The sequence below is a fragment of the Osmerus eperlanus genome, chromosome 14 (assembly GCF_963692335.1).
Source record: "Osmerus eperlanus chromosome 14, fOsmEpe2.1, whole genome shotgun sequence".
In the NCBI taxonomy this organism is placed as follows: Eukaryota; Metazoa; Chordata; class Actinopteri; order Osmeriformes; family Osmeridae; genus Osmerus; species Osmerus eperlanus.
In genome coordinates this window covers 5,235,396-5,262,284 of record NC_085031.1, presented here as the reverse complement: position 1 = coordinate 5,262,284, position 26,889 = coordinate 5,235,396, and the positions used below count along the sequence as shown (strand labels likewise).

At 45.2% G+C, this 26,889-nt stretch overlaps 2 protein-coding genes and 1 long non-coding RNA gene across 3 annotated transcripts; 2 read left to right on the top strand and 1 right to left on the bottom strand.

Moving 5' to 3' along the window:
• The first annotated feature begins 524 nt into the window (after window positions 1-524).
• On the top strand, window positions 525-18,544 carry camk4 (calcium/calmodulin-dependent protein kinase IV). Its single transcript, XM_062478991.1, has 11 exons — window positions 525-959; window positions 7,445-7,523; window positions 8,325-8,387; window positions 8,621-8,703; window positions 8,979-9,051; window positions 11,397-11,487; window positions 11,642-11,716; window positions 15,116-15,191; window positions 15,784-15,910; window positions 16,335-16,487; window positions 16,720-18,544. Exons 1-11 carry the CDS (start codon window positions 844-846, stop codon window positions 16,885-16,887), a joined length of 1,104 nt encoding a protein of 367 aa, XP_062334975.1. The 5' UTR covers window positions 525-843; the 3' UTR covers window positions 16,888-18,544.
• A 224-nt stretch (window positions 18,545-18,768) lies between these two features.
• kcmf1 (potassium channel modulatory factor 1) lies at window positions 18,769-24,702 on the top strand. The gene is made up of 7 exons (XM_062478972.1): window positions 18,769-19,071; window positions 21,473-21,640; window positions 21,861-22,000; window positions 22,158-22,259; window positions 22,658-22,835; window positions 23,000-23,288; window positions 23,896-24,702. The coding sequence occupies exons 1-7, from the start codon at window positions 19,056-19,058 to the stop codon at window positions 24,155-24,157; spliced, it is 1,155 nt and encodes a 384-aa protein (XP_062334956.1). The 5' UTR covers window positions 18,769-19,055; the 3' UTR covers window positions 24,158-24,702.
• Window positions 24,703-25,873: 1,171 nt separating this feature from the next.
• LOC134034413 (uncharacterized) lies at window positions 25,874-26,611 on the bottom strand. Its single transcript, XR_009932231.1, has 2 exons — window positions 26,331-26,611; window positions 25,874-26,213 (listed from the first exon to the last, which is right to left on the bottom strand). It is a non-coding gene; the product is annotated as an uncharacterized LOC134034413 (long non-coding RNA).
• Between the last annotated feature and the right edge of the window lie 278 nt (window positions 26,612-26,889).

The following is a 26,889-nucleotide window of genomic DNA, read 5'->3' as shown; positions in this document are numbered from 1 at the left end:
ATTTGTATGTATCTGTAGCTTGTTGTGGGGATTACTGTGAGTCTCCAGTGTGTGCAGGTAGTGAGCAGATGGTCTCTCTGTGTCTCTGTGGTGTTGTTGTGCTGCCAGGCAGAGGAGGATGGGGCAGAAGCTCTCTGAAGCTGACCAGGACTAGCATTCTGCTTCATTTATGAAATATGGAAAATAAATACCCATAATCAAGAAAGGCATCAAGATTAGTCTGTCAGTACTTTCAATTTACAACACAATTCACTTGTCGATTTGTGTTTTTGCAAAATGGCACGAGTAAATTCATGAAAAGATTGATCTTGAAGCCTAGATTCCCCATATGGTTTTACATATCTGGAAAGGTCCACAATTCGCCAACGTACTCCCTGGAACTAATAATATGATTTTGCTTAAATGGTCTGTTTCATCATAAGGCCCATAGTCATTATTTATGACAGTATGACGTGCTTGATTATGACCTCAGGTAGGGTAGCCGCTCTCTGAACGTTACATTGGCGACATTAAGACCCGGTGGACACCAGCTGAAATGCAGGCACCTCGAGCTGACTGCACTCACTGCTCCTGTACTGACTGGAGTACAATATGATAGCGAAGCGCGGCTGTAGATAATAATGCATATAGCTCTACTATAATTCAGACTACCAACTATCCTCTTGCTTTATTGCTCATGTCAAATTTAGTCGAGCAGTCTTGTTTTACGGTTGAGCGCGTTTCGATCACACCTTGAGAGGCAAACCACTGGCTCTTTCTCTCACCCTGTAACTGAGTCAAACCAAGAAGCGCCGCAGGGGAGACAGCTCTCAGGATACTTGAATCCGGCTGGACAGTTGAGAGATGCTTAAAGTCACTATGCCCTCGCCCAGAACAGGTGCAACGCCGGACTACTGGATTGATGGGTCAAAGAAGGAGACGCTGGCGGACTATTACGAAGTGGAGTCCGAATTGGGACGGTGAGTATGATAATAAGAAAAGGCTGTCATCGTAACCGTGCTTTGAACTAACCTCGGAGAGCGCCATGGGAGTTCGAGTGTTGATGTTTTGATTTTGAGATCTTACATTTTCTGGATTTTTAAATGGCAGTCTTGTTGTTAAATTTAGGTTATCATTAGTGTAGCAATTGTTGTGGGTTGTTTTCATTTTGTAGATTAATTTTGTCCCACAATATGGGAACATACACACACTCTCTCTCTCCACCACCCTCTATTTCTCTCTCTAACAGACATTCTACTGGAGGCTCACCACAGTTTCCTGCACAGGGCGTTTGTGTGCTCGTAAATTGTAACTATTGTCTCACAACCATTTAGAAGCATAGAGCTGGCACCAATACACTGACAAATAAGGAACCTGTGTTAAACAATAATAATTTAGAAAAAAGACAATATCATTGTCTTTAATTGTCCTTTCATGGACATGGTCTAGTAAGAAAAAAGACTTTCCAGCATGTATTCAGATGTCATGATGACAAAATAAATCTGAAAGTCCATTCCCTCCCTGTAGAGAACTTTTTGCCCTGAGAGGAAAGACAATCAAATTCCATCACTGCGCTTACAAAAACACCTCACTGTAGGATTTCTCCAGTCTCAACTACTCCACAGTAACCAATGGCTTCTGTTTTCTGACTGCTGCCTAGAAACAGTAACTATGGCTGGATGGCCCAGCCTAGTGTCTGTGTTTGTCCCCAGCCACCAGGTTAAAGTGGTCCTAGTTTATAGTCGATACGCAGGCTTATGTCGCGTGCCCACAAGGATTTCCCACATGCCCACTATATAATGAACGGTGACACATCGGTGGAATGGGGGGGGGGGGGGGGGGCAGTAGTGGTATTGATTTGATCCTACCCTATGTATGGCGTCCCCATAGGCATGATTGACAGAGAGGGGGAGCCCTGGCTGCATCTAATGCACAGCGTTACGCAAGCATGTTACCAGGGAGGCAAGCTGCACACAGGGGCAAGCTTTTAATGAGTGATATTAATCAGGAATCCAGTAGAGATGCAGAGGTGGTGTTGCGAAATAGTTTTGGTTTGAGTGTGAGCGATGTGAAGGTATGAACCTCCCTCCCATAGAAGGACTGACAGATAAAACGAGACAGAAAGTGAGAATGAGACAGATGGGGCTGTAGAAAGGGAGAATGTGGGGTGGGCAGATAGTGGGAGAGGAGGGTGGAGAAAGCGTGGGGGGGGGGGGGTGGGCAGAGAGTGAGAGAGAGGGTGGAGGGAGAGAGAGAGGCTTGAAAGTGAGAGATCAAACAGAGGAGAAGAGGGCTACAGAATGCTACAGAACTCAAATACACCCTGTGTATTTGAGTTAGAAATTAATTTAGGTGAAGAGGACGTGGGGAGTGATATCCCATAACCCTCTCTGTTGGCTTGGAGCCAGATCCAGACTGCCTGTCCACTGTAGTGTGTATTGTGTAGAGCCCACCCTGCTATGTGTCTATATATGTGGCTATTGTCTTTGGATGGTCAAGAGGTTCAGCCTTGAATAGCCCCTCTCACAGCACTGAATAGCCCCTCCCACCAGCACTGCATAGCCCCTCACACAGCACTGAATAGCCCCTCCCACCAGCACTGCATAGCCCCTCCCACAGCACTGAATAGCCCATCCCACCACCACTGCATAGCCCCTCTCACAACACTGAATAGCCCCTCCCACCAGCACTGCATAGCCCCTCCCACAGCATGGAATATCCCCTCCCACCAGCACTGCATAGCCCCTCACACAGCACTGAATAGCCCCTCCCACCAGCACTGCATAGCCCCTCCCACAGCATCGAATAGCCCCTCCCACCACCACTGCATAGCCCCTCACACAGCATGGAATAGCCCCTCCCACCAGCACTGCATAGCCCCTCACACAGCATGGAATAGCCCCTCCCACCAGCACTGCATAGCCCCTCCCACAGCACTGAATAGCCCCTCCCACCAGCACTGCATAGCCCCTCCCACAGCATCAAATAGCCCCTCCCACCAGCACTGCATAGCCCCTCACACAGCACTGAATAGCCCCTCCCACCAGCACTGCATAGCCCCTCCCACAGCATCGAATAGCCCCTCCCACCACCACTGCATAGCCCCTCACACAGCATGGAATAGCCCCTCCCACCAGCACTGCATAGCCCCTCCCACAGCACTGAATAGCCCCTCCCACCAGCACTGCATAGCCCCTCCCACAGCATCGAATAGCCCCTCCCACCAGCACTGCATAGCCCCTCACACAGCACTGAATAGCCCCTCCCCCAGCACTGCATAGCCCCTCCCACAGCATCGAATAGCCCCCCCCACAAGCACAAAATAGCCCCTCCCACAAGGTATCATCTTCCTTTTTAAATTCACATATGAGAGAAGTTTCCCAGCCAAGGGTGTCATCCCTCACAGAGGCTGGATCTCTGGTATGTATGGCTTCTACTCATTTTGTCACCTGGCTTGTCAAAAAATAATGTGATTCAATTCAATTTAATTTGACTTCATAATAGCAAAGAGACCTAATCTTGATTTACCAATTATGTTAATCATGATAATAGCTAGTCACTGAACATGTAAACTATACTACATACTATGCTATACTATACTATTCTATACTATTCTATTCTATACTACGGGGTCAGATGGCTGAGTGGTTAGGGAATCGGGCTACCAATCATAAGGTTGCTGGTTCGTTTCCCGGCCGTGCAAAATGACGTTGTGTACTTCACCCTACTTGCCTTGGGGGAATGTCCCTGTACTTACTGTAAGTCGCTCTGGATAAAAGCGTCTGATAAATGACCGACTAAATGTATACTACACTATTTACTATCAGGTCACTGATCCCAATGTGAACCTGACGCTGCCCAAAGTCATCAGTGAATAGGACTTCATGCTCAAGAATATGTTGTACACAACCCAGACATGTCTACATCAGCTGCACCCTCTCACAGGATCAGCCGTACAGTTTTTAAGCACTCTCACTCGAAATCCAGCGAGGCGGTTTGGCCCTGAGAGAGGGAGAGAGAGAGCGAGATGAAAGAGTATGTTTGCGTGTGTGTGAGAGAGGGAGGGAGAGAAAGACAGAGAAAGGAGAGAAAGAAAGAAAGATGGTAAGAGAGAGAGAGGGAGGGAGGGAGGGAGGGAGGGAGGGAGGGAGGGAGGGAGGGAGGGAGGGAGGGAGGGAAAGAAAGAAAGAGAGAGATCCAGAGGAGGAGAGAGGGAGTCAGATGAATGCATAATTGAGCTAGCCTTGCTCCTGAGTGGGGCGGCAGGCAGGCAGCATCTCTCCCTACTGGGATTGCATAATGCTGTGTGAGTACAAAACAGAAACTGGAGCTGCTTGTGTAATGTACAGGCATGCAGCCTTCAGGACCGACAGCAAATAGCCGGTCCCTGTCCCTCTCATTGTTTTACTTTCCTAATGGACTCACGGCTGATTTGAAGTCCCTTTTCCAAGGAAACATTTGGATTTGTATGTGTGTATCTTCTGTCACTTCCTTTCCTCAAAGACGTATACAAGCAGCTGAGCCTTCAGCTTTGACATTGTTATTATCACATTGTTCTCGGAATACAAGATCATTTATATGGAAATGCGCTGAACAAACAAACCTTTTACTGGAAAAAATCTCTAAGTGCTTCCTCGCTAATTATTGTAAATGTCCTGTTTCCACTGTGATTGTCCCTTGGGGGGATTTTAGGCAGGCCGTGTGACCCCTGGTAGTTCTGTCCCCATCTGATGAATATTATCATCCATTAGTGAACCTCATCAGCGATCGTATGAGATGATTGTCTCTGGCCCTGACGAGACCCCTATCTGTCACGTCATCCCTGCTATGAGGACTTCCAGCCGCAGGGCCTTCCTGTAACCCATGCCTGGCTGCTGCGGTGTTCTCCAGCGGAGTGGACAACGTTGACTGGGTTGCTTTTGACTTTGCGGTGGAGATGACAGCAGCAATAAGGCTCATCGTCACGGCCTTAGCTTCACCGGCGAAGTGAGACGTGCGTCTGCGTGTGTGTGTTTGAGAAGGTGGGTGAGCGAGAGAGCGAGCGAGGCTGTGCGTGTGTATATAGTGTGCGGTTAGCGCATATAGCCTATGTGTGCGTGTATTAAGTCACTTCCAAATGAAATAATCCTTATCTCAGCCTGAGCTGAATGAGTCAAGACAATACTGAATAATTCAGTATTCAAGTGAAATTATGGGTGAGGGATACTGGAAACAATGAGAGCAGAATATGGAGCTTGATGACTGAGTGGATTAGGTCTGTAATTGGTTAGAATGAATGAATAACTGGATGGATACTTGATCAGAGGGGATTTAAAGCATGAATGGTTTTCTGTGTGGCATGTCATTTTGGTAGACAAAGGGAACAATCCGAGAAGTTTTAATGGTGCCCTGATTCAACACCATATCTAAGATAAGCTTATCTCTGCTGATTTACTTTCTCAGCCTGTGGTGACTAAATGGCCCTTTTCCAACAAATTATTGATTAAGGTTTCTCCCAGTGCATTGTCGCTTGTGTGTTTTCACGCTCCTAACAGTTGCTGGCTTTGTGAAAGTTGAACAGGAGGAAGGCTGAGACAGCTTTGCTCTCATTCTTCAGGCTGAGAGAAGGGCCGTGTCATTAATATAGAGCCCTCCCTTCACCCCAACATTAAGATTTCATGATTTCATGAACCGAGGAGTCATAGATGTTGCTGTGAAAGAGCCCCAGTGTAAAGTAAGAGGAGGATAAGTAGGAGTCGAAGAAGAAGGAGGAAGGGGAGGCTCTCTGTGCATGATGTCATTCAGAACGGCATCTTAATGATGTTTCGCTCGTTGGTCTTTTTCTTTTTTTTTCTGCTCCTCGGTTGGTTCCTCTGGATCAAACAGGCGCCAAGCGCCGTCATGCTGCCTGGTGGAGGGGACCAGTGTTTGATGTGAAATGTATTCCTCAGAGTTGGCAATTACTGTGGTTGTATTGAAGTGGTGAGGCATCTGCTGTGCATGCCTGGTGTCTGTCTATAGTCTGGACATAGGGGCATGTCCCAGAGAGAGAGAGAGAGTGAGTGAGTGAGTGAGTGAGTGAGTGAGTGAAAGAGAGAGAGAGAGAGAGAGAGAGAGAGAGAGAGAGAGAGAGAGAGAGAGAGAGAGGGGGAGGGAGAGAGGGGGAGGGAGAGAGGGGGAGGGAGGGGTAGAAGGACAGTTAGTGAGAAAAGGCGTGTTTGAGAGAGTGAGAGAACAAGAGGTGTCAAGGGAAGCTTGGGAGAGGAAGAGAAAGAGAGAAGGGGGTGAAAGATGGAGGGAGAGGTAGAAAGGACGACAGAGTGAAGGAAAGGGAGGGAGAGTGAGAGAGAGAGAAAACAGAGCGAGTGACAAATGAAAGTGGGAGAAAGGGTGCGAGTCTAATGAGAGACCAGATGCTCTTCTAACAGTACTGAGGCCTCCTCTCCTCTTCCTCTCCTCTTTCTCTTCTCCTCCTTTCCTCACCAACCCATACGCTTCCCCTCTCCCTCTTTAATTGCTTCAGCTAAGCTATGCAACAAAATTTGATTTACTCTGGCATTGGAAGCCCTCCAATTCAGCTGCAAGAAGCCAAATCACTGTTTACTAGGCGTGCTTCTATTGTCATGGTGGGGTTGTTCCAATAGTGTTGTTCTGTATCTCACATCCTTTAGATTCATTTGAAGCTGAGCAACAAAACAGCTGTAATTTACCCAACATTTAACTTTTTTCTAACAGCAGTATTTTCTGTAGCTACATAATCCCCACATTGACAGATAAAAATTAGGCATTCACAGCCAAACACATTTTTGACGAAGCACTTTTAATCAACCCTCTCTAATTACTCTGGACTGGCAGCCCAGGTGAGCGAGTCGATGACCTATTTCAACCGGAGAGATGAAAATGCCATAGTAGGCTAGGTAATAAGTACAGAAAAGCCTCCATATGGCTTTTTATGGCGCTGAACTCTTTATTCACTCTATGTAGATCAATGATAGGCTCTAGAAAAGATCTCGCTTTCTCTCACTCTCAAATCTCTTTTTCGCCTCTCTCTCCTCAAGTCTATCTGCTGTAACTAGAGGCTTCAGCCAGGGCTGTAGCACCTGGGCACTTGTCACCGAGGTGTTCATGCCTCTCTCACAAAGACAGTTACTCCAGCAGGAGAGCTGTTGACTCATGGGATTGGCCTACTTCCATCTGGGGTCCTCACGAGGAGGAAGCCATGGTGAAATTGTCATTGAGGGCCCGAATCTTACTGCAGCCAATTATCGATCCCCCTGGATAGCACTGCCTAATGAGGACAGGCAATTGTATCCCTTTCCCACCTGATAGGTCTTGTGTCTTAAGCTGGGAGTGTGTGTTCTCTCTCTCTCTCTCCTACCCAGTTTACAACTCATTCTATCTTACCCTCTTATCCTCTCTTTCTCTTAACTCTCTCGCTTCCTCTCTCTCCCCTCTCTCTTCCTCTCTATCTTCCTCTCTCTCTTAGGGGGGCCACATCGGTGGTATGCCGATGTCGACAGAAAGGAACACAGAAGACGTATGCTGTGAAAACGCTGAAGAAGACAGTAAGTTTCCTTGGAGGTTTCGTTAAGCACACTAGAAGACTGCCCAAAGCCAGCAGACCGAATAATTAAACTCATTTTCCAGGAAAATGTAAACGATTCACTTTCACCTATCTTCTTAGGCTTTCATATTGACTCAATCTAATTACCCACAGGCTTGTTTGCTCTGTCTCAGAGGGTTGTAGAGTGTTTCTCCACAGTATTTACACAGGAAGAACTCTTCTTACAGGCTGGAAGCTGTTCCAGCAGAGTTGTTTTTGGTACCATCTTCATCTTAACTCCCTATAGTATGTACCCACTCTCTTATTATTAAGGAGAGAGGAAGAGAGAGAGAGAAAAAGAGAGATGGAGAGGGAAAGGGAGAGAGAGAAGTTAAGATAAAGAGAAGGAAAGAGGAAGAGATCGAACATGAGTCATAAACTGTGCCACTATGATAATGTGCACACATGTTAACATGCTGTTAACATACTGTTGATTGTGTGCTGTTAATACTGTTGATTGTGTGCTGTTAATACTGTTGATTGTGTGCTGTTAATACTGTTGATTGTGTGCTGTTAACATACTGTTGATTGTGTGCTGTTAACATACTGTTGATTGTGTGCTGTTAATACTGTTGATTGTGTGCTGTTAACATACTGTTGATTGTGTGCTGTTAACATACTGTTGATTGTGTGCTGTTAACATACTGTTGATTGTGTGCTGTTAACATACTGTTGATAATGTGCTGTTAATAAAGTTTTCTGAACATGGATTGGGGGATGTTCCTCCTGTCTCCCTGGTAACCTGGATCCATGTTGTGTGCAGGTGGACAAGAAGATAGTGAGAACAGAGATAGGAGTTCTGCTGCGGCTCTCCCACCCTAACATAGTGAGGCTTCTTCGTCCACACACACACACACACACACACACACATATTGTGAGCCCTCTTCATCCACGCACGCACACATACACACACACAAACATTGTGAGGCCTCTTCACCCACACACACACACACACACATAGACACACACTCTATCACACTCTATCACCCCCCCTAAGCCCAGTCTGCCTGACTGATGGTGGCGTTGACAGGTTCTTTCCTCTTCTCTCCTCTCCTTCAGATCAAGCTGAAAGAGATCTTTGAGACTCCGTCAGAGATCAGCCTGGTTCTGGAGCTTGTGACAGGAGGAGAGCTTTTCGACAGGTTCGCTCCCTCAGAGTAGCATTCACTATTCATACACCAATACGCTAATCTGCATCCTCACAATACCCAGGCCTAAACAAAACACCTCACTACCTTAACTCTCCGACAATTAGAGACAGATCTTTAGGCCTTTTTACATACGTACAAAAACACAATGCAAAACACATGCTGACACGTGTGACAAGATGGAGGAAAACCCGCCCCCAGAACTGCCATATCCTGTGTTTCTTAACCTCACTGTGTGTCTTCCTCCTCTCCCCCGTCCCTTCCCCCAGGGTGGTAGAGAAGGGCTATTACAGCGAGCGAGACGCAGCAGACGCCATCAAACAGGTCCTGGAAGCCGTGGCGGTGAGACTTCCTGTTTCCTCTCGTGTCCGTGTTAGACATTAACATGCTTCAAACTAGTTGTTGAGTGTCACCCTTGGGTCCCGAAGGAGGAGCCGCAATGGCCAAACATGTTCCCAGGGACAATAGGCACCCCGCTTGTCTGCTTTGTAAGAAGGAAACATTTTTCAATCAATTTATCATTAATTCTTCGCTCCCTAGTCATTCTAACCAGCGCTGTTGGATCAACAGGAAAACACGGTTTCTCAATTACGAGATAGACATACCAGATAACTTATTTGTCAGTGTTCTGTTTGACTAAACCACACAGGAGAAGGTGTGTGGGTGTCTGTGAGTGTAAGCGTGTATGTGTGTGTGTGTGTGTTGGGGGTGGGGGCAGAAGTTGAGTTACACCTATGTTTTTGCCAGTTTTACACAATATCGCCTTGTTACTATGATTTTATCCCTTGCACTTTTTTTCTTCTAAAAGAAGGCTGTTGCCAAGGAGATGAAATAGTAAGACTGTGAGTATTTCCAATGCATTTAAAGAGCAGCTCAAGGCCGGCTGTACAGGATGAAATAGGTGCCGTTTTCCCTGGGGGTTCAGCCAAACAAAGAGAGAGACATAAAGAGGAAAAGAAAGAAAGGGTGTAAGAAACAAGCCTCCCTAAAGACGGACGATCTGTTTGAAGTTTCCGCTGCTTGTGTTGTCAGGCTGAGGGTCTTGCGTTTCGTACTTACTCTCTGTGGGGGACGGGGGACGGGGGGGACAGAGAGGTTTGCATCTGGTGGATGAAGAGCCATCTGGATATTTCACGTCCCGATGGACAATCTCTCGAGCCCCGAGTCCTGCCAATCTGGCCGGCACGTACAGCCTTGAAGTCCACCCGTTTGGGAGAGATTCCTCTCCTCTTTTTCTTCTTCCTCCATCACATTTATGTGATGATCGTGGCTGCCAGCACTTTAAATCTGGCCCAATTATCTCAGTCACACCTTATGCAGGCTTTTTAACAGACAATCTGGAACAGCTTTCTTAATAAAGAAAGCCTACTTAAGCTTCAAATGGCACGTATTTAGGGGAAAAGTAGAGGTAATCTAGGCTAGGCTGTGCATTTCATCCACACGGCATCCAAAGTGTACAGTTAGTTATAGCCACTGAGGTATAATACATTTAAGCTTTTTGGTTTACGTATATGGGCGAATGGATTTGGTGTCTGTACATGTTCACAAAAGGCGTGTGTGTGTGTTTTACATGCTCATTTTGTTGTGTGTGTGTGAGAATGTGTGTGTGAATGTGTGTGTGAATGTGTGTGTGTGAATGTGTGTGTGAGAATGTGTGTGTGTCTTCTGCTGAGAGAGGATACCTCACGTATCTGTGTCATTCCCACAGAGCCTGAGTACCCTTTTGGAAAATACCACCCGCCCCCCACCCACCCCCACCCCTCCTACAAGCACACACATACACCCCCACCTCCCAACATAACCCAGAGATCACACCCGTCGTGGGAGAAATAACGCCTTCCACAAAACTCGGCAGAGACATTTGCGTCGGAGAATCGCATTCAACGCCTCTCTTTATTTCCCTCTATCTAGAAATTCAGGCCAGTGCGATCTCTAGCTGCCTCTTAACTGGGATAGCTCATGGCTTCATTTAAATAAGGATTTACATAACCAACCACCCATTCACTCTATATGCACTTGCATAATAGGTAATGACGTCCCACAGCACTTGACTGTTTGTGAATGGCGAGTGTGTCTTTTCTAGAACCCTTCATGTTACATTGGATTTTCATGACCATTTCAATTCCAGCTTGTCTGAACTCAGACTCAGTTACTGTCAGTCCAGCTCTGTTGCTGTTCTGCTCTATGGAACAAGGCAGACTCCCACAACACAGCGCTTCTTGTTTCACGAGTTACCGTGGTAACACTCACCAATACCTCAGTAAAAGTAGACCACTCTCATCAGTCCAAGAATAGTGTTGGAGAACGCGCAACCTCTATTTAAACCTCACGCACAGTGGGATGTTATTGAATGGTTACTGAATTATGGAAATGTTTACTTACCGGTGGGGTGGTAAGTTGTGGATACATTTTGACACTTGACACAGTAGTAGTATCTGTGCAAGGCTTTGAAAGGCCAAGGAAACACCCGCTGTGGCAAGAACATGAAATAGTTGACAACCGCTTTAAAGCCCTTTTTGTTCTTAGTGTAGGACTGTGTAAAATGGCTCGCTAGAACCCTGAAATGTCTCTGGTATGAAAAGTCCATATGGACCACAGAAGAACCTATCACTTTTCTAGGTGATGACAACCTTTTTGTTGTTCGAGAACCATAACATGAGTGCTGTCCTTTTCTCGTCTCTGAATAGTACCTTCATGAGAACGGTGTGGTACACCGGGACCTGAAGCCTGAAAACCTTCTGTACGCCACCTCTGCCCCTGACGCTTCTCTCAAAATAGGTGGGCTCCCAAACGTTCTCCAGGTTCCCCAGGTTCCAATGTTCCCTAACAGCTTTCCTGGTCACAAACTTTCAGTTGTTCTTTTTTACACTTTGTCTTGTCATTTATACACTTGTTTGGGGGGCTAATCCATCCCTTTTCTGTTTCATTACAGCTGACTTTGGTCTTTCCAAAATCATAGATGACCAGGTTACAATGAAGACTGTTTGTGGCACACCGGGATATTGTGGTAATATCACATATTTTATTATTGGGTGTGCTTTGCCTTCGGCAAGGGCACAACCTTTGTTCTCTCACATATATATTTATTTATTTATTATTTATTTTCGCCCCCCTAAGGATCAGTCAATATTTGGACTACATACACAACGGCGGTGTCAAAAGGTTCGTCTTGTTAGCGATTGCGTTGGTTGTATTTTTATTTACGTTCCGTTGCATGGTTTAAGTAGAAATTGCGTTTTTGTGGTGAAAAGTGAAGCTAACGGTGGCTAATTTGCTAGCCACAGTCACTGATGTTACTAACGTCACTACGTCACGAAAACACGCGTGACTACCTGTAGCAGAACATTTGTTTCGCATCTGTTAACTTGGGGGATAGCTAGGCTAACTATAGCTTTACTGCAAGGCAGCTGCAGAAACGCCACAAGCAAAGAGGCCAGGGTGATAACTATTTACTCATTTTACTTTGTGATGTGAAACACAATTATGAAATGTAATGTACAATATTAGCTGATATTATTAAGGAAGTAGGCCCACATCTACTTTCGGAAACGGTAGTCTACTATTTCACTGAAGCATTAGCATGACATTAGCCTCTGTTGCCCGGGCAACACATACCACAGTGGTCTATGATGCATCTGTTTTCAATCGTTAAAATAAAAATTCCTCACAAATACATTTTCTTTGTAGGATTTATTATGACATTACATTACAAGTAAACGATTTGTTGGTGAAATTATCATTACCTGTGGTTTCAAACCAGTGTTGCTCATTTCAACGCTGTAGCCTACGCGAGACACACGACAAAAACATCTAACTTACACAGCTGTTTAGGAAGTCAAACGGCGACAGAACATGTTCGGCACTCCCCTTACTTAAATCAAAAGTCTTTCAATAGGTGAAACTATCTGACTACTAACCTGAACTTCATTGCCACAGCCTAAACTTTGTCAATCTGTTCATGAAAATAATTAATTTCAGCCTAAACCGTACAACGGAACGTTTAATCGAATTCAACCAACGCAATCGCTATCAAGACGAACACAGCAGTAGTCTAGTACTGTACTGTAGTAGTAGAATTTACCGGGGCAGCTTCTCCACACAGGGCTATATCGCATTTTGCGTTGTTACTGACAATGATCGCTACCAGTGAGCTTTTTATGAATGAGCGATTTCCCACTAAATAAATGTCAAGCTTATTTACGTTTTTAGGGGCATATTTTCAGTTAGCAGATGGTACTGTTTGAATCACGATTCTATCTTCTGCCGGTAACGTCGTAGAATAATCTTCAAAGGGGGTTCTTTATTAATGAATGAATGCAATATGAGTAGGCTAAATGCCTGAAAATATCACGAGAAGGGAAAACTTAAAAGGACGTTTAAGTCATAGAGATTAGGTCCATTTTTACACCGGTCTGCCAAATGTATTCGTTTTGATTCAGCTATGAGGCTGCCTCTTGCAGGGGAAATGAGAAGACATCATATTTCATTCTACACTTCACTTGTATTTTGAGTTGTAAATGAGCAGCAAAAAAAAGATGCTTTTAAATCTATGTAATATTTATACATAATAAGTAGGCCCTATGCATTTTTATATAAAATATACAGGAATATCAGTTGTAAAAATGGCATTAAAATCCCTGTACAACCGACGCAAGCAAGCACACCCTACAATTTCCCCAGAAATTGTACCCTCTCTAGTTGGGTGTGCTTTGCCTTCGGCAAGGGCACAACCTTTGTTCTCTCACATATATATTATTATTATTTCTTTTTGCCCCCCTAAAACTCAGTCAATATTTGGCCTACATAGACAACCTAGGTGTCAAAAGTTTCGTCTTGGTAGCGATTGAGTTGCTTCTATTGGGATTTACGTTCCGTTGCATGGTTTAAGTGGAAATTATGTTTTTGTGGCGAAAAGTGAAGCTAACGGTGGCTAGCCACAGTCAATGACGCTACTTACGTCACTAACGTCACGAAAACTCGCGTGACTACCTCTAGCAGAACATTAGTTTAGCAGCTCGTTAACTTCTGGGAGATAGCTAAGCTAACTGCTTTACTGCAAGGGAGCTGCAGAAACGCCACAAGCAAAGAGGCCAGGGTGATAACTATTTACTAATTTTACTTTGTGATATGACACACAATTGTGACGTGTAATGTACAATATAAGCTGATTTTATTAAGGAAATACATCTACTTTCGGAAACAGTAGTCTACTATTATATGTCACTGAAGTATTAGCATCATGACATTAGCCTCTGTTGGCCGGGCAACACATACTACAGTAGTCTATGATGCATCTGTTTTCAATCGTTAAAATAAACATTCCTCACAAATACATTTTCGTTGTAGGATTTATTATGACATTACATTACAAGTAAACGATTTGTGGGTGAAATTATCATTACCTGTGGTTTCAAACCAGTGTTGCTCACTGCAACGCTGTAGCCTACGCGAGACACTACAAAAACATCTACACAGCTGTAGGAAGTCAAACGGCGACAGAACATGTTCGGCACTCCCCTTACTTAAATCAAAAGTCTATCTAACTACTAACCTTAACTTCATTGCCACAGCCTAAACTTTGTCAATCTGTTCATGAAAATAATTAATTTCAGGCTAAACCGTACAACGGAACGTTAAATCGAATTCAACCAACGCAATCGCTACCAAGACGAACACAACAGTAGTGTACTGTACTGTACAATTTACCGGGGCAGCTTCTCCACACAGGGCTATATCGCACTTGGCGTTGTTACTGACAATGATCGCTACCAGTGAGCTTTTTATGAAAGCGATTTTCCACTAAATAAATGTCAAGCTTATTTACGTTTTTGGGGGCATATTTTCAGTTAGCAGATGGTACTGTTTGAATCGCGATTCCATCTTCTACTGCCGGTAACGTCGTAGAATAATCTTCAAAGGGGGTTCTTTATTCATGAATGAATGCAATATGAGTAGGCTAAATGCCTTAAAATATCACTAGAAGGGAAAAACTTAAAAGGACGTTTAAGTCATAGAGATTAGGTCAATTTTTACACCGGTCTGCCAAATTTATTTGTTTTGATTCAACGATGAGGCTGCCTCTTGCAGGGGAAATGAGAAGACATCTATTTCATTCTACACTTCACTCGTATTTTCAGTTGTAAATGAGCAGCAAAAAAAATATTTTAAATCTATGTAATCTTTATGAATAATAAGTATGCATTTTTATATAAAATATACAGAAATATCAGTTGTAAAAATGTCATCCAAAAACGGACCCCTGTGCAACCGACGCAAGCAAGCACACCCTACAATTTCCCCAGAAATTGTACCCTCTCTAGTTTTCTATATGATTTCATCAGCGTGACACGAACTAATTGCCACACGGTATGCCACTCCCCTTCCTCTTGTCCATCCCTTCCTGCAGCTCCGGAGATCCTCTGTGGATGTGCGTACGGCCCGGAGGTGGACATGTGGTCAGTGGGAGTCATCACCTACATCCTGTGAGTGGCTCCCCCGTCCTTCAAAACTTTTGCTGCGACTAAATCACACCGCCGAGGACACGTCACGTACACAGTGGAGCGCTCATTCTCACAGCTCCGGCTCACACCGAAATGTTTGATGAATTTTGATTGCGGATTTTTTTCCTCATTTGCAACCACTTATGCGTCACGTGGGCTGTGTGTCGGGGGGAGGATAGGTCATAGTCTGGTGCTAGCTGAGCATGCTTCTGCATGTCTGCTGTTCTGAGTCTTAAGATTACATGGTGTTGCCATGTACTGATTAGTGTCTGTGGGTGTGAGTTTCTTCTTGCAGAGCAAGCTGTGAAGTCAGTCTACTAGTTTACGATGGTTGAATTGTTAAATAGGTTCTGATATATTCAAGGCAGATACTCAGCTCTGTCTGCCTAATGTATTTTCATAATATTTTTACGTTACAAATTGAATGAAAAGCTGAGGGTTGTCAGTCATATACCCAGTCAAAGGACATACCTTAGGCTCCAGCCTCAACTGCCAAAGTCTGCCAGGTACCGGAATCAATAGTCTGTGGCTGTCTCTTAGCTTGATGGATGCCCCCTATCTCTTCCCCTGACAGGTTATGTGGCTTTGAGCCCTTCTTTGATGATCGAGGGGATCAGTACATGTTCAAGAGGATCCTCAACTGTGAATACGAGTTTGTCTCCCCCTGGTGGGACAACGTGTCACTGAATGCCAAGGACCTCGTAAGTACATAGATGCAGAGATGTTTTCCTCGGCGAAACAAACTTGACATGTGAATGGATTCAACCACTCACAGGGCTTCACCGATTGGTTGATGGTGATTGTTGGTCCGACCTTTTTGAATAAGCCACAAATCAGTTCAAACACCATGCACTGTCCATACTGTATTAATCTAAAAGTTCTGTTGGGGTGTGTTCAGACCGGTGTGTCTTTAATTATGAATCCCTTTAAAAAGGAGGGCAGATGAGAAAAGAGGCCAAACAGAACCCATCCATCTACAGCAACATCTCCACTAAAGAAATTAGGCCAACTTGTTTTGAGGACAAGATTCGCATAATAGCTAGCATCCGAGCAAATAATGAATCCTTTGACAGTCTCAGTGACCCATTTACCAGCCACGTGTTTCCTGCTCACGCTGCCTTGTAGGTGAGGAAGTTGATTGTTCAGGATCCAAAGAAGCGCCTGACAACCTTGCAGGCTCTGCAGCACCCCTGGGTGACTGGGAAGGCGGTTAACTTTGCCCATATGGACACTGCTCAGAAGAAACTACAGGAGTTCAATGCTCGCAGGAAGCTAAAGGTAGGCAAGAACACCTTAGTCTTGTTGTGTTCATCCGGGCAGAACGCTGTTTCTTAATGGCTGGTGGATCACTGCAGTCGTTTGCTGTGTGTTCATTGGCTTGTGTCTGGAATGGGAAGTGTAGTGAGCAGTCTCTATGGATCTTAGCAGCACCAGCAGCTGTCTGTCCCACATGTGTTCTGTGTGCCATCTGACATGTATGATGTACAATGTTATGTGGGTTATCTGACAGGCAGCAGTGAAGGCTGTGGTGGCCTCGTCCCGGTTGGGCAGTGCTGGCAGTCATAGCAACGCTGCTGACAACAGCAAGAACAGCTGCAACACCACCTCCGACCAGAAGGCGGCTCCAGAGGAGGAGCCCCACGGTGACCAGCCACAGATCCAGGAGGAGGGCTCCTAACTGGGGAGCCATATTCCCGTCTCCCACCCTCCTGACGGAAGACAGTGCTCTGTTCCATTAGACTGTGCCCAAAGGGCCATGATGTGGTTTAATTAACATGTCACCGCACAGACTATGGATTCACTGTCTGGCATTCTTGCATGTGACTGATTAATGATGTATAACCGAACTACCCTAGGCCTCTGCACTCTGAAGAGACATACTAAGAGATACATGCAGGATCAGTTCATATCTAAATGTGCATGCCCTATTCATACGGTATCTTACAGCAAGCACTAGCTAGCTCCTCCATCCTGCCGGTCAGTATTGAACCAGGGTCATATAGTTTGCATTAAGTATACTGGGATACCATGCTACAGCAATGTAGTTGGACAAACTAGATTACACAATGGCAGCGGGATGCACCAAAGTTCTCAAGCAGTGTTATTTTAAATGGAAAAGACCCCCCCCCCCCACTTCCAACTATGATTGTACGATAACATCCGGTACTCCAGTAATTCTTCTGAATAGAATGTAACCATTTAAGTGTTTGAACTGTGGCGCTGTTATAGTCTACAATACATGGTGCATGTGGGTAATTACAAGGTAACATATGGTTAGTGCAAAATGTCTGTCACAGTATCCCTATGCCAGTTGGAAACTAATGTGTCAAATTTGCATTCCTGGATGGTAGGGAATTATTTCAATGCTGCCTCCCAGAAAAAATATTATAAAACCGAGTCCATTTGGATTGATATGTAATACCAAGGTGTCTGTGTAAAGGTAACACATTTCAAGTAGTCATACATCAAACGTTTTACAGTTTCTAAGGAGAATGCCTTATTGCATCTTAATGACAGGATTTTACACTCCTTTTATGAGAAATATATCCTATAGTCAATAATTAGTCTAGAGAAATTGTGGAAAAATACCCATAAATTGCACAAATGATTGTACTCAGATAAACTTGTAAGCTTTAGATAAGTTATTTTTCAGAGTAGAGGTGTTTTAGCGGTACAACCATTTTCACTTTTGTAAATCAAATACCTTTTAGAATACTGGTCCATTTTTTAAACAGCTAAATACACCTCATTTGCACATAAGTGAACACAAATATACTTAGTGCCAAAATAACTTAGTTGTATACCAGTTGATTTTGTTCAAATCTTATCTTAACCAGTGAATGAGACTATTTGTGCAAATAAGGTCATTTCTCACATTGACCCATAGACATGCGTTGTTATAGACACGCGCAAGTCATAGAACAGGGCAGAGAGCTTTTACAGTGCAATGTTTTTAACAAATAAGGTTGGCTATGTATTGAATTTTTGCATGCTTTTTGCCTGCAATGTCATAGAATGATGTGGACAAATTAAATGATCTGAACTTCAGATAAAACATTAATGGATTTTAAACAGGAGTTGTCCTTTTTTGCATGTGGGAATGTACAATTTAACTTCTCAGATTGTTTGTAAAAAAAAGTAAAGCACAGCATTTTATTGAAAACATGAATGACTGTCTCTCTAAACCACATTTGTGATGGTTTGAAGCCTGAAATCCAATGTGAAAATATCAATATTCATTTTATATATAGACAGAAACATTTAATCATTTAATGTTGTCTTGGAATTGTTCCTATTAGGACTGATTTGCTATTACTAGATCACAAATAAAGAATCCAAAGATGTGAGTTCAGTTCAGTTGCAGTTTACTCATTTTGAGTGTGTTTGGAGAGAGACATGAAAGAATGTCATTTTGTCTGGGCTCATACAGGGGAAGGTCACACTGGTCACTTATATTGCTTTTACACAAGAAAACACAGATTTATACGATGGAAGTGATTTACACCAAATGTTGCACACAGCCAGAGGTCAATCGAACACAATACAGTTAAACCATGACACTTCATGGTTGTGGCTTACTTCTCACAAGTCAGGTGCCACAATTAGAGGAGAGACGAAGTGCGCCCTCCAGCGTTTCTTCGGCAGGCCACGAATGCTCCGTCTTTACAGTACTTCTTCATGACAGACGGGGAGGGGAAGCGGGGAACTGTAAGCTCCGGATCCATCTTAGCTAAATAGCAAATAGGAGAGAGAAACCACGGCCCAGTTTTATCCATCAAGAGCTGCATTTTTCCACGCAATCCGTACTGGGGAGCCCGAGGAGGGGGCTGTGTCATTGTCTGTAGGATGTCCCGACATGAAGGTAAGTGGAAAAATAGACGTGTCCATAGCGTGTCTTGGTTAGCTAGCTGACTAGCAAGCTATGTGGCTAGCTTGTGTATTCTGAACCGTGGGTTACCATGTTTTGTAGCTGGACTCATGATGGCGGCCACCATGAATTGTCAACCTTTTCTCAACCTCCTCCTTGTTGCTGGTGGTTGGCACCGTCTTTAATCTGCTCAAATGCCCATACAATTTGAGTTACAGTAGCGAATAGTCTCACTCGAATAACGTATACTCTAAGAAAGGGGCTCTTTAGCTATACATATTGCAGGCTAGTTATCCAGCTAATGTAACCAGGACGTTAGCACTAGCTAGCTAGGTAGCTATCTGGCTAACTAACCCCAGTCATCTCGTTAGCGCGTCTTCCTGAGACGTTGGTCTTTCGGCTGGAGAGGGACGATATACAAAATATTGGAGTCAGTCCGTGGAGTCAGATATGCGTTGTTTTTGGCAATAGCTTAGTACATTGTCGTGCGCTTTGTGTAACCCCCAGTCAGACCTGTGGGTGGACACCGGTGACAATGAATGCACTGTCATCAAGATATAGCTAGCTGACTGGCTAGCTAAGTGTTAGCAGGCTAGACAGAGCAGAGGCCTCTGTCAGTGTGTCAACGCTCAAATGATCTGGTGGAATTCTAGCTACCAGTACCAGGCCAGACAACACACATAGTTTAACCGCTTTACATTAGTGAATTTACTTAGTTAACTAGCTAAATATTATGGGTAGCTATTTCAATTAGCAAACGTAAAAGCACACCATTAATCAATGGTAGCCTGCCAGCTAGCCATTATTGGTCTGCTTGTTAGTGGTGCAGCAAAGTTCTAAGACTACTAGAAGACAATATGTAGCTATGCTATGCAACACAATAAGTCCATTGGTACAGAGTTAGCTTAGCTGGCTTGCACAAGTATAGGCTAACGACCTCAGTTTTGTTTGTCTGGCAACTTGGCTAGCAGTCGGGGTGCTAGCTATCCAATTATCCAACTATCAAATTATCGAATCAATTATCTAACCCTAACAAGGCTCCAGTCTAAATGTACAGTATTGATGAAAAACGTATGTGTTTTCTTGTGTTCACATGTCATGCTAACTTTCTGTGTGAAATATTTCATATTCAAATTCAACACCTGACCTATGTCAATCGTGTAGGCAAATTGTCGGTATAAGAGAACACTCACAAGTGACTCTAAAACGTCTCTGTTGACAGGACAGTGTATGGGTCCCATTTGTCAAAGTGACAAATGACAGCTGTCTCTGAAGTACAGTGGGATCCCGGTGGCCATGACCACCATACATGACCATAATTCACCTCATTCAGACACAGTAGACCCTCTCATTTAGGGCTAACTCTTGTGTTAAAGACGAGATTCAGCCTTCTCTAATATGCTTAGTGGCGCTTCTCATCATCAACCATTCACTATATTTCTTTGTGGATCATCAGTCACCTCCAGATGAGTCTCTGTTAATTAGTAATTCCCACAGTGTGATTGAATGAATTAATGTCTTTCATGTGATCTATAATTGGCTAAGAATAGCCTATAGCCTCACCTATTCAATAACTTTATTCTGAGGCTCAGGGTACACTATGATTTGGGGGAATTCTCTCTTTAAGGATAGACTGTGTTTAGATTGATTGGATAGATTGATTTTTGTTCCCCTCTAGTTGTCTGTCCAATCGGTGTCATGTGGCACTTCCATCCCCGAACACGAATCAGTCACTGTTGATCCGTGAGAAAAAAAAAGGAATTAAAGCTTTATTAATTGAGAGGCGGTGACAAGAAATCTGTCTTAATAAAGGGAAATGAGCGCGACACACACACAGTAGCTCTAGTTAAATCAACAAAACGATACATAGTCCGATGAAAGGGTCACAGAGACAGTGTTGGAGGACAACTGAGAAACAGTTTGTTTTCTTCTCGGTTTCTCTCTCTTTCTGTCCATCTCCTAACCCTCTCGTTGGCTATGAAATGGTTATACAGTTACATACAATGAAACGAATGTGAAACATATACAAATGAATAGCCTGCACACGCACGCACGCACGCGCACGCACACAACCACATGGATGGAGGCAGGTAGTGGGCACACACACACACTAGCATTCCTTCAGAGTCTTGGCTACTGACATTGAATGAAATTCTTCTAGGTTGGTATATCTGGATTAGGTCTACACCTAGCTGCCAAGCACATGCTGTTTGGTGTCAGCCAGCCAGGCCTGGGACACCAGTAGGACATGCTCGGATTGCTAGCCATAGAACTCTCGAGGCATCTCTGAAAGTTAAAGGGGTGTCCAATTATTATTTTACGCTGTGCAGATTTATGCGGTCGTTTTCACTGCGTTGTTAATTGTGTCCTCCCGCCCCACGCTTGTTCCTGTCAGGTGTGAGCTGTGATGCGTGTTTAAAAGGGAACTTCAGAGGACGGCGGTACAAGTGTCTTATCTGCTACGACTACGACCTGTGCGCCTCGTGCTACGAGAGCGGAGCCACCACCACCAGACACACAACAGAGCACCCCATGCAGTGTATACTAACAAGGGTAGACTTTGGTAAGTACAGCACACGGCTAATGCATCCCACGCCTCTGGCTCGTACGCCGACCTGAGTTATAGTGGCCATTAATGATGATGTCCGAAATGGAAGGATGATGTCAATATGGAAGCATATTGTCTTGTGGGGTGGGGGTTCATGTCTAAAATTGAATCATAATGGCTTGGATGAGAATGGCAGATGTTGTTATGGCTGACTGGTGTTCTCCGTTCTGGACAGACCTTTACTATGGCGGCGAGGCGTTCTCAGTAGAGCAGCCCCAGTCTTTCACCTGTCCTTACTGTGGGAAGATGGGCTACACAGAGACCTCCCTACAGGAGCACGTCACCTCAGAACACGCAGAGACTTCTACAGAGGTGGTGGGTGGACACACACACACACACACTCAACATGCTCATAGCTGTTGGTCTGCATAGATAAGGAGTTTTGTTCGGATAATTGGATCGTTATTTACATTTAGTCATTTAGTCATTTTTAAAAAGCAAGTCTGAGGTCCTGCTCTCCCTGTCCTTCCAGATCTGTCCCATATGTGCTGCCTTGCCGGGAGGAGATCCCAACCATGTGACAGACGACTTTGCTGCTCATCTCACACTTGAACACAGAGCTCCCAGAGATTTAATATCCTTGTGCTCGGCTCGGCTTGGTGTGGTTGTTACCTAGGTTGAGCGTCTCTGTCTGTGTGGCTCTCTCTCATGCCCTCTCTCTCATGCCCTCTCTCTCTCATGCTCTCTCTCTCATGCCCTCTCTCTCATGCCCTCTCTCTCATGCCCTCTCTCTCTCATGCCCTCTCTCTCATGCCCTCTCTCTCATGCCCTCTCTCTCTCATGCCCTCTCTCTCTCATGCCCTCTCTCTCTCATGCCCTCTCTCTCATGTCCTCTCTCTCTCCTCTCTGGTGTGTTGAAGGTGTCTGTGTCCGTGTGTGTGTGTGTGTGTGTGTGTGTGTGCATGCCCAGTCTCCCCCCCCCCCCCCCTGCCCCTCTCAGCGTGGTGTTTCACCTTAACCATGCGCGTGCACGACGAGTCCAGCGGCGTCCGGCATGTGCGCCGGATGTTCCACCCCGGGCGGGGCCTGGGGGGGCCCCGGGCACGCAGGACCAACATGCACTTTACCAGCAGCTCCACGGGGGGGCTGTCCTCCTCACAGAGCTCCTCCTACTCCCCCAGCAACAGAGAAGCCATGGACCCCATCGCTGGTGAGAGCTCGGCCCCCGGCCCTGTTTGCGTCCCTCAATGTGGCTTGGCTCCACTGGGACTCTGCTGGAGAAGATATCCCCCGCAAGCCTGGTTGTCTTGTCGTTTCTCTCGCCTGCCGGCCTCACCTCCTGATTCTCTCTCCTCCTCTCCCCCCTCCCTCCAGAGTTATTGTCTCAGCTGTCAGGCGTGCGTCGCTCGGCGGGGGGGCAGCTCAACTCTTCGGGCCCGTCTGCGTCGCAGCTGCAGCAGCTCCAGATGCAGCTGCAGCTGGAGCGGCAGCAGGCCCAGGCGGCTCGCCAGCAGCTGGAGACGGCGCGGAACGCCACGCGGCGCAGCAACCCCGGCAACATGAGCGCCTCCATCCCCCCGCCGAGCGCCGCCTCCAACGCCGGCGGCGCCGCCGCCGACAGCAACCCCTCCTCCTCCCACAGCTCCCAGTTCCTCCTCTCACGGTGAGTCGGCTCGCCTGACTGGCTTGTCTGCCTGTGTCGTAGGGGTGGGGGGAAAAAGTCGATTCGCATTTGAATCGCGATTCAGTCTTCTAGCAATTCATATAGATTCACAAATTTCCAAAATTGAGTTTTCTAAACTGCAAAAAAAAGGATACATTTCAAGGTTTTGATGGATTGGGATTTTTTTTCTTCAACATTTAACTGCCTATCACAGTCAAATAGAAACAAGTTACCCTAAACAGCAAACTGGAATCAAATGTAAGCATATATTGAATCGAAATTTGATTAAAAATCGTGAATCGAAAAAATTGTTAATAGATTTTTTATCGAATCATGACCCCAAGAATCGAATCCTGAGGTACCAATAGATTCCCACCCCTACTGTGTTGTCTGTCAAGGCCTGTCTGTCTGTCCTTACGCTTTGGTCGATCTATACTGGAACCAACCGTTAATTAATTGCTTCTCCCCCCTCTATCTCTCCTTCCTCTCCCCCATCCCCTGATCCCTCCGGTCACCTTCCCCTCTCCTCACCATCTCCATCCCCTTCTCCTTCCTTCACCCGTCCTCCCTCCTCTCCTTCTTCTGCCCCCCCCCTGCCTCCCTCCAGGTTGAATGAGCCCAAGATGTCGGAGTCAGAGCGCCAGGCCCTGGAGGGCGAGCGTGCCGACCGGAGCCTGTTTGTCCAGGAGCTCCTCCTCTCCACACTGATGAGGGAGGAGAGCTCCTCCTCCGACGAGGACGAGCGGCGAGATTTCGCAAGCTTCGGGGCCATGGGCTGTGTGGATATCATGCCTTTAGACGTGGCCCTGGAGAACCTGAACCTACAGGAGAGCTCCACAGGGAAGGAGCCTCCGCCGCCTCCTCTTTGATGACGCCCCGGCCGCTCATAGACTGTGTCCTCTGTGCTGTCACTGCCAGTGACGGTTGGGCGAGGCTGGACGAGGCAGGGCGAGGCAGGGCGACAGGCAGGCAGGCAGGCAGGCAGCCGTGGCTGTTTTTTGTTTTGTTTTTTTTTTTAGTTTTTTTTTTCTGGTGATTGTAATTTCAGGTCTGTCACCTTTGTTACATTGTGTACAACAACGACAACAACAACCTTTAAGGAGAGAGCAACTGGGGGAAAAGTGCAAAAGTTGAGTGCCGTGCGTAAAAAAAAAGAAAAAGCGAGCGAGTGAGAACTGAGCGAGTGAGAGAAGATGAAATATATATATAAATATATATAAAGTTGATAATCAAATTCCACATAACTAATTTTTGTTTTTCCTTTAGCCAGGCGAGCATAGGTTGCTGTGTCTGACCTAAGCTGTGTCTGTTTATAAATACTCCACATTCAATCCTGAAGAGGAGCCCAGCTCCACCGATGAAGCTGCTGTGTGTATTTCTGACTATTAACTAATAAAAAGTGCTTGGATGGTTACCATAACTACTGCATGAGGTTCTTCTCGGCGTGCATGACTTTTAGCAACGACCTCCCGCGCCGTTGAAAAGGAAAAAAAAAATATCCCAAAGCTTTTTTCTCTTCTACCATTTTTAAAAAGGGTTACTTGAAAACAGAATTGAGTTAGTTAATTGAATATCGCAACAACAAAAAAAGACAAAAAAAATAAGAAACTGATATGGCTGAAAAATTGAGGACAGTTTTAAAAGATGGCGATGTTTATTTAATTAAGAGTTTTTTTTTAAAATATATAGTAAAGAAAATAACATCGGAATCTTGCAGTAGCTTCAAAAGAAAACAAATGCAATGTGTTTGTCTCTCAGCTCCTGAACGCCCCTCCCTCTCTGTGACATCATCGTCTGAGTACTATAACTTGTTTCTGCACTTAAGGCATAACCTCTACGACTACAGAGAGCCCTACACGTCTGTGGTCCCATAGCAAAGATGTAGATCTAGAAACGGGACGACACCAAGAGCTTCTTGCCTTCTTGACATGTATCCTAGATGTTGATGTTTTAGTAATAACGAGCTGTGTCTTCACCAGAGGTAGTTTCTTCTTCATGCACCACAACAGTCTTCATTCTCTCCTCCTTCTTCTTCTTCTCTCCACTCCTTCCTGTTCTCATAAACGTCTCTGCTTTTGTACAGGCCCAGCCAGAAACCCCGGCTTAACCAACCCATTCCATGTTTCTTTGTTGAGGAAGGGGAGCTTGAGACTGTCCACATTGCAGGCATTGTTTTTGTTGTTATTTTGTTTTTCTAACGTTTAAAGAGTGATGTTCAGATTTTCTCTCGGAAAGGATAGCACCTTCTATTTATTCAGTTGTTTTCTCTTGATTCTTTTAACCCTTGTGTTATCTTCGGGTCATTCTGACCCATCAGTCATTGTGACCCACCGTCGTATTGCGACAACTTTACCGCATACCAAAACAAAGTGAATCATTTTCTTTTAACCGTTGGGCTGTCTCAGACCCCCCACATTGCGATGGTTAAAAGAAAATTATTTTTATTTGTTTTTGTATTGGGTAAAATTGGGTAAACACAACGATGGTTCGTTATGAACCTTTGGGTCATGTGACCCGAAGGCAGCACAAGGGTTAAGCCTTGATGTAAATCATGTTGCCACCTCCATGCCTATGCTCTTATCCTCCTTATGTAAAATACAATGAGATGTATATTGAATTTGTGCGTTAACTTTCATAATGGTTCTAGGACATGGGCAGACTTTGTTTTTTTTATGTACATTTAGAATACTACAATAAAAAAACTGCGCACAGCTTTTGATGAAACCACGTCCCAACTCCCCTTCTGCCTCCTCCTGTGTGTCCATCTTTTTTACTTTTACCAAGCGGCTTGCCTCTGAATGCTTTCTCTGAAATGGTCTGCCTGGCAATTTGTCTTTCCCGTGGTGACAAGGTGGCGTCCTGCAGTTCTTGAACCTGACGCTGTCTCTAGCCATGTGCACATACAAGGCTTCAGTTCCTGAAGACCTTGGGAAGTGATCAGTGAACCAATAGAAACAAAATAAGTTGCCATATACTTCTTACATATTATGGAACTGGTTGGCTGGTCTTGGATACAGATCACCTCTACAGTTTGTCGTTCACCTTGTTTACAGCCAGAAGCAGGTAAACAGGTCTGGTAGAGGCTGTGGCTCAGCTGGTTGATTCCTGCCACCAGTTGTCCCCTCCTACCCTGGATGGCTGGAACAGTAGTGGTGTTAACGTGAGCGTGTGTGTCGCAGCTGCCTCTGTCGTTCCTCCAGGGTTATTGTTAGAAACAAACGCTGCCCTTGGGATTCCTTTCATGACGCGTCGAGGGCTGCTCCTTTTGAAATAGATTCGGCAGGGCAGCTGGGGCGGGGTCGGAACACATGGCCGAGGTTGCGCAGAGCACGACAAGTGTGGGTTCAGGTACTTTGGAGAAACAGGGCCTGTCTCAGCACCATCTGTTTTTTGATTGGTCAAGATGGGCACTTGATGAACAGTCATACCCTTACCCTACCTACTCCTGTCTGGGTAAACGTCACGCAGTCCCGTTGAAAAGCAGTGGGTCAAAACCAGAGAATAATCCTGGATACTTCTAATTGGGAGTGAAGACACGATTTATTGTAAGACATACCACCTTTATTAAATGCACAGTATTACAAGGAACATTTTCATAATC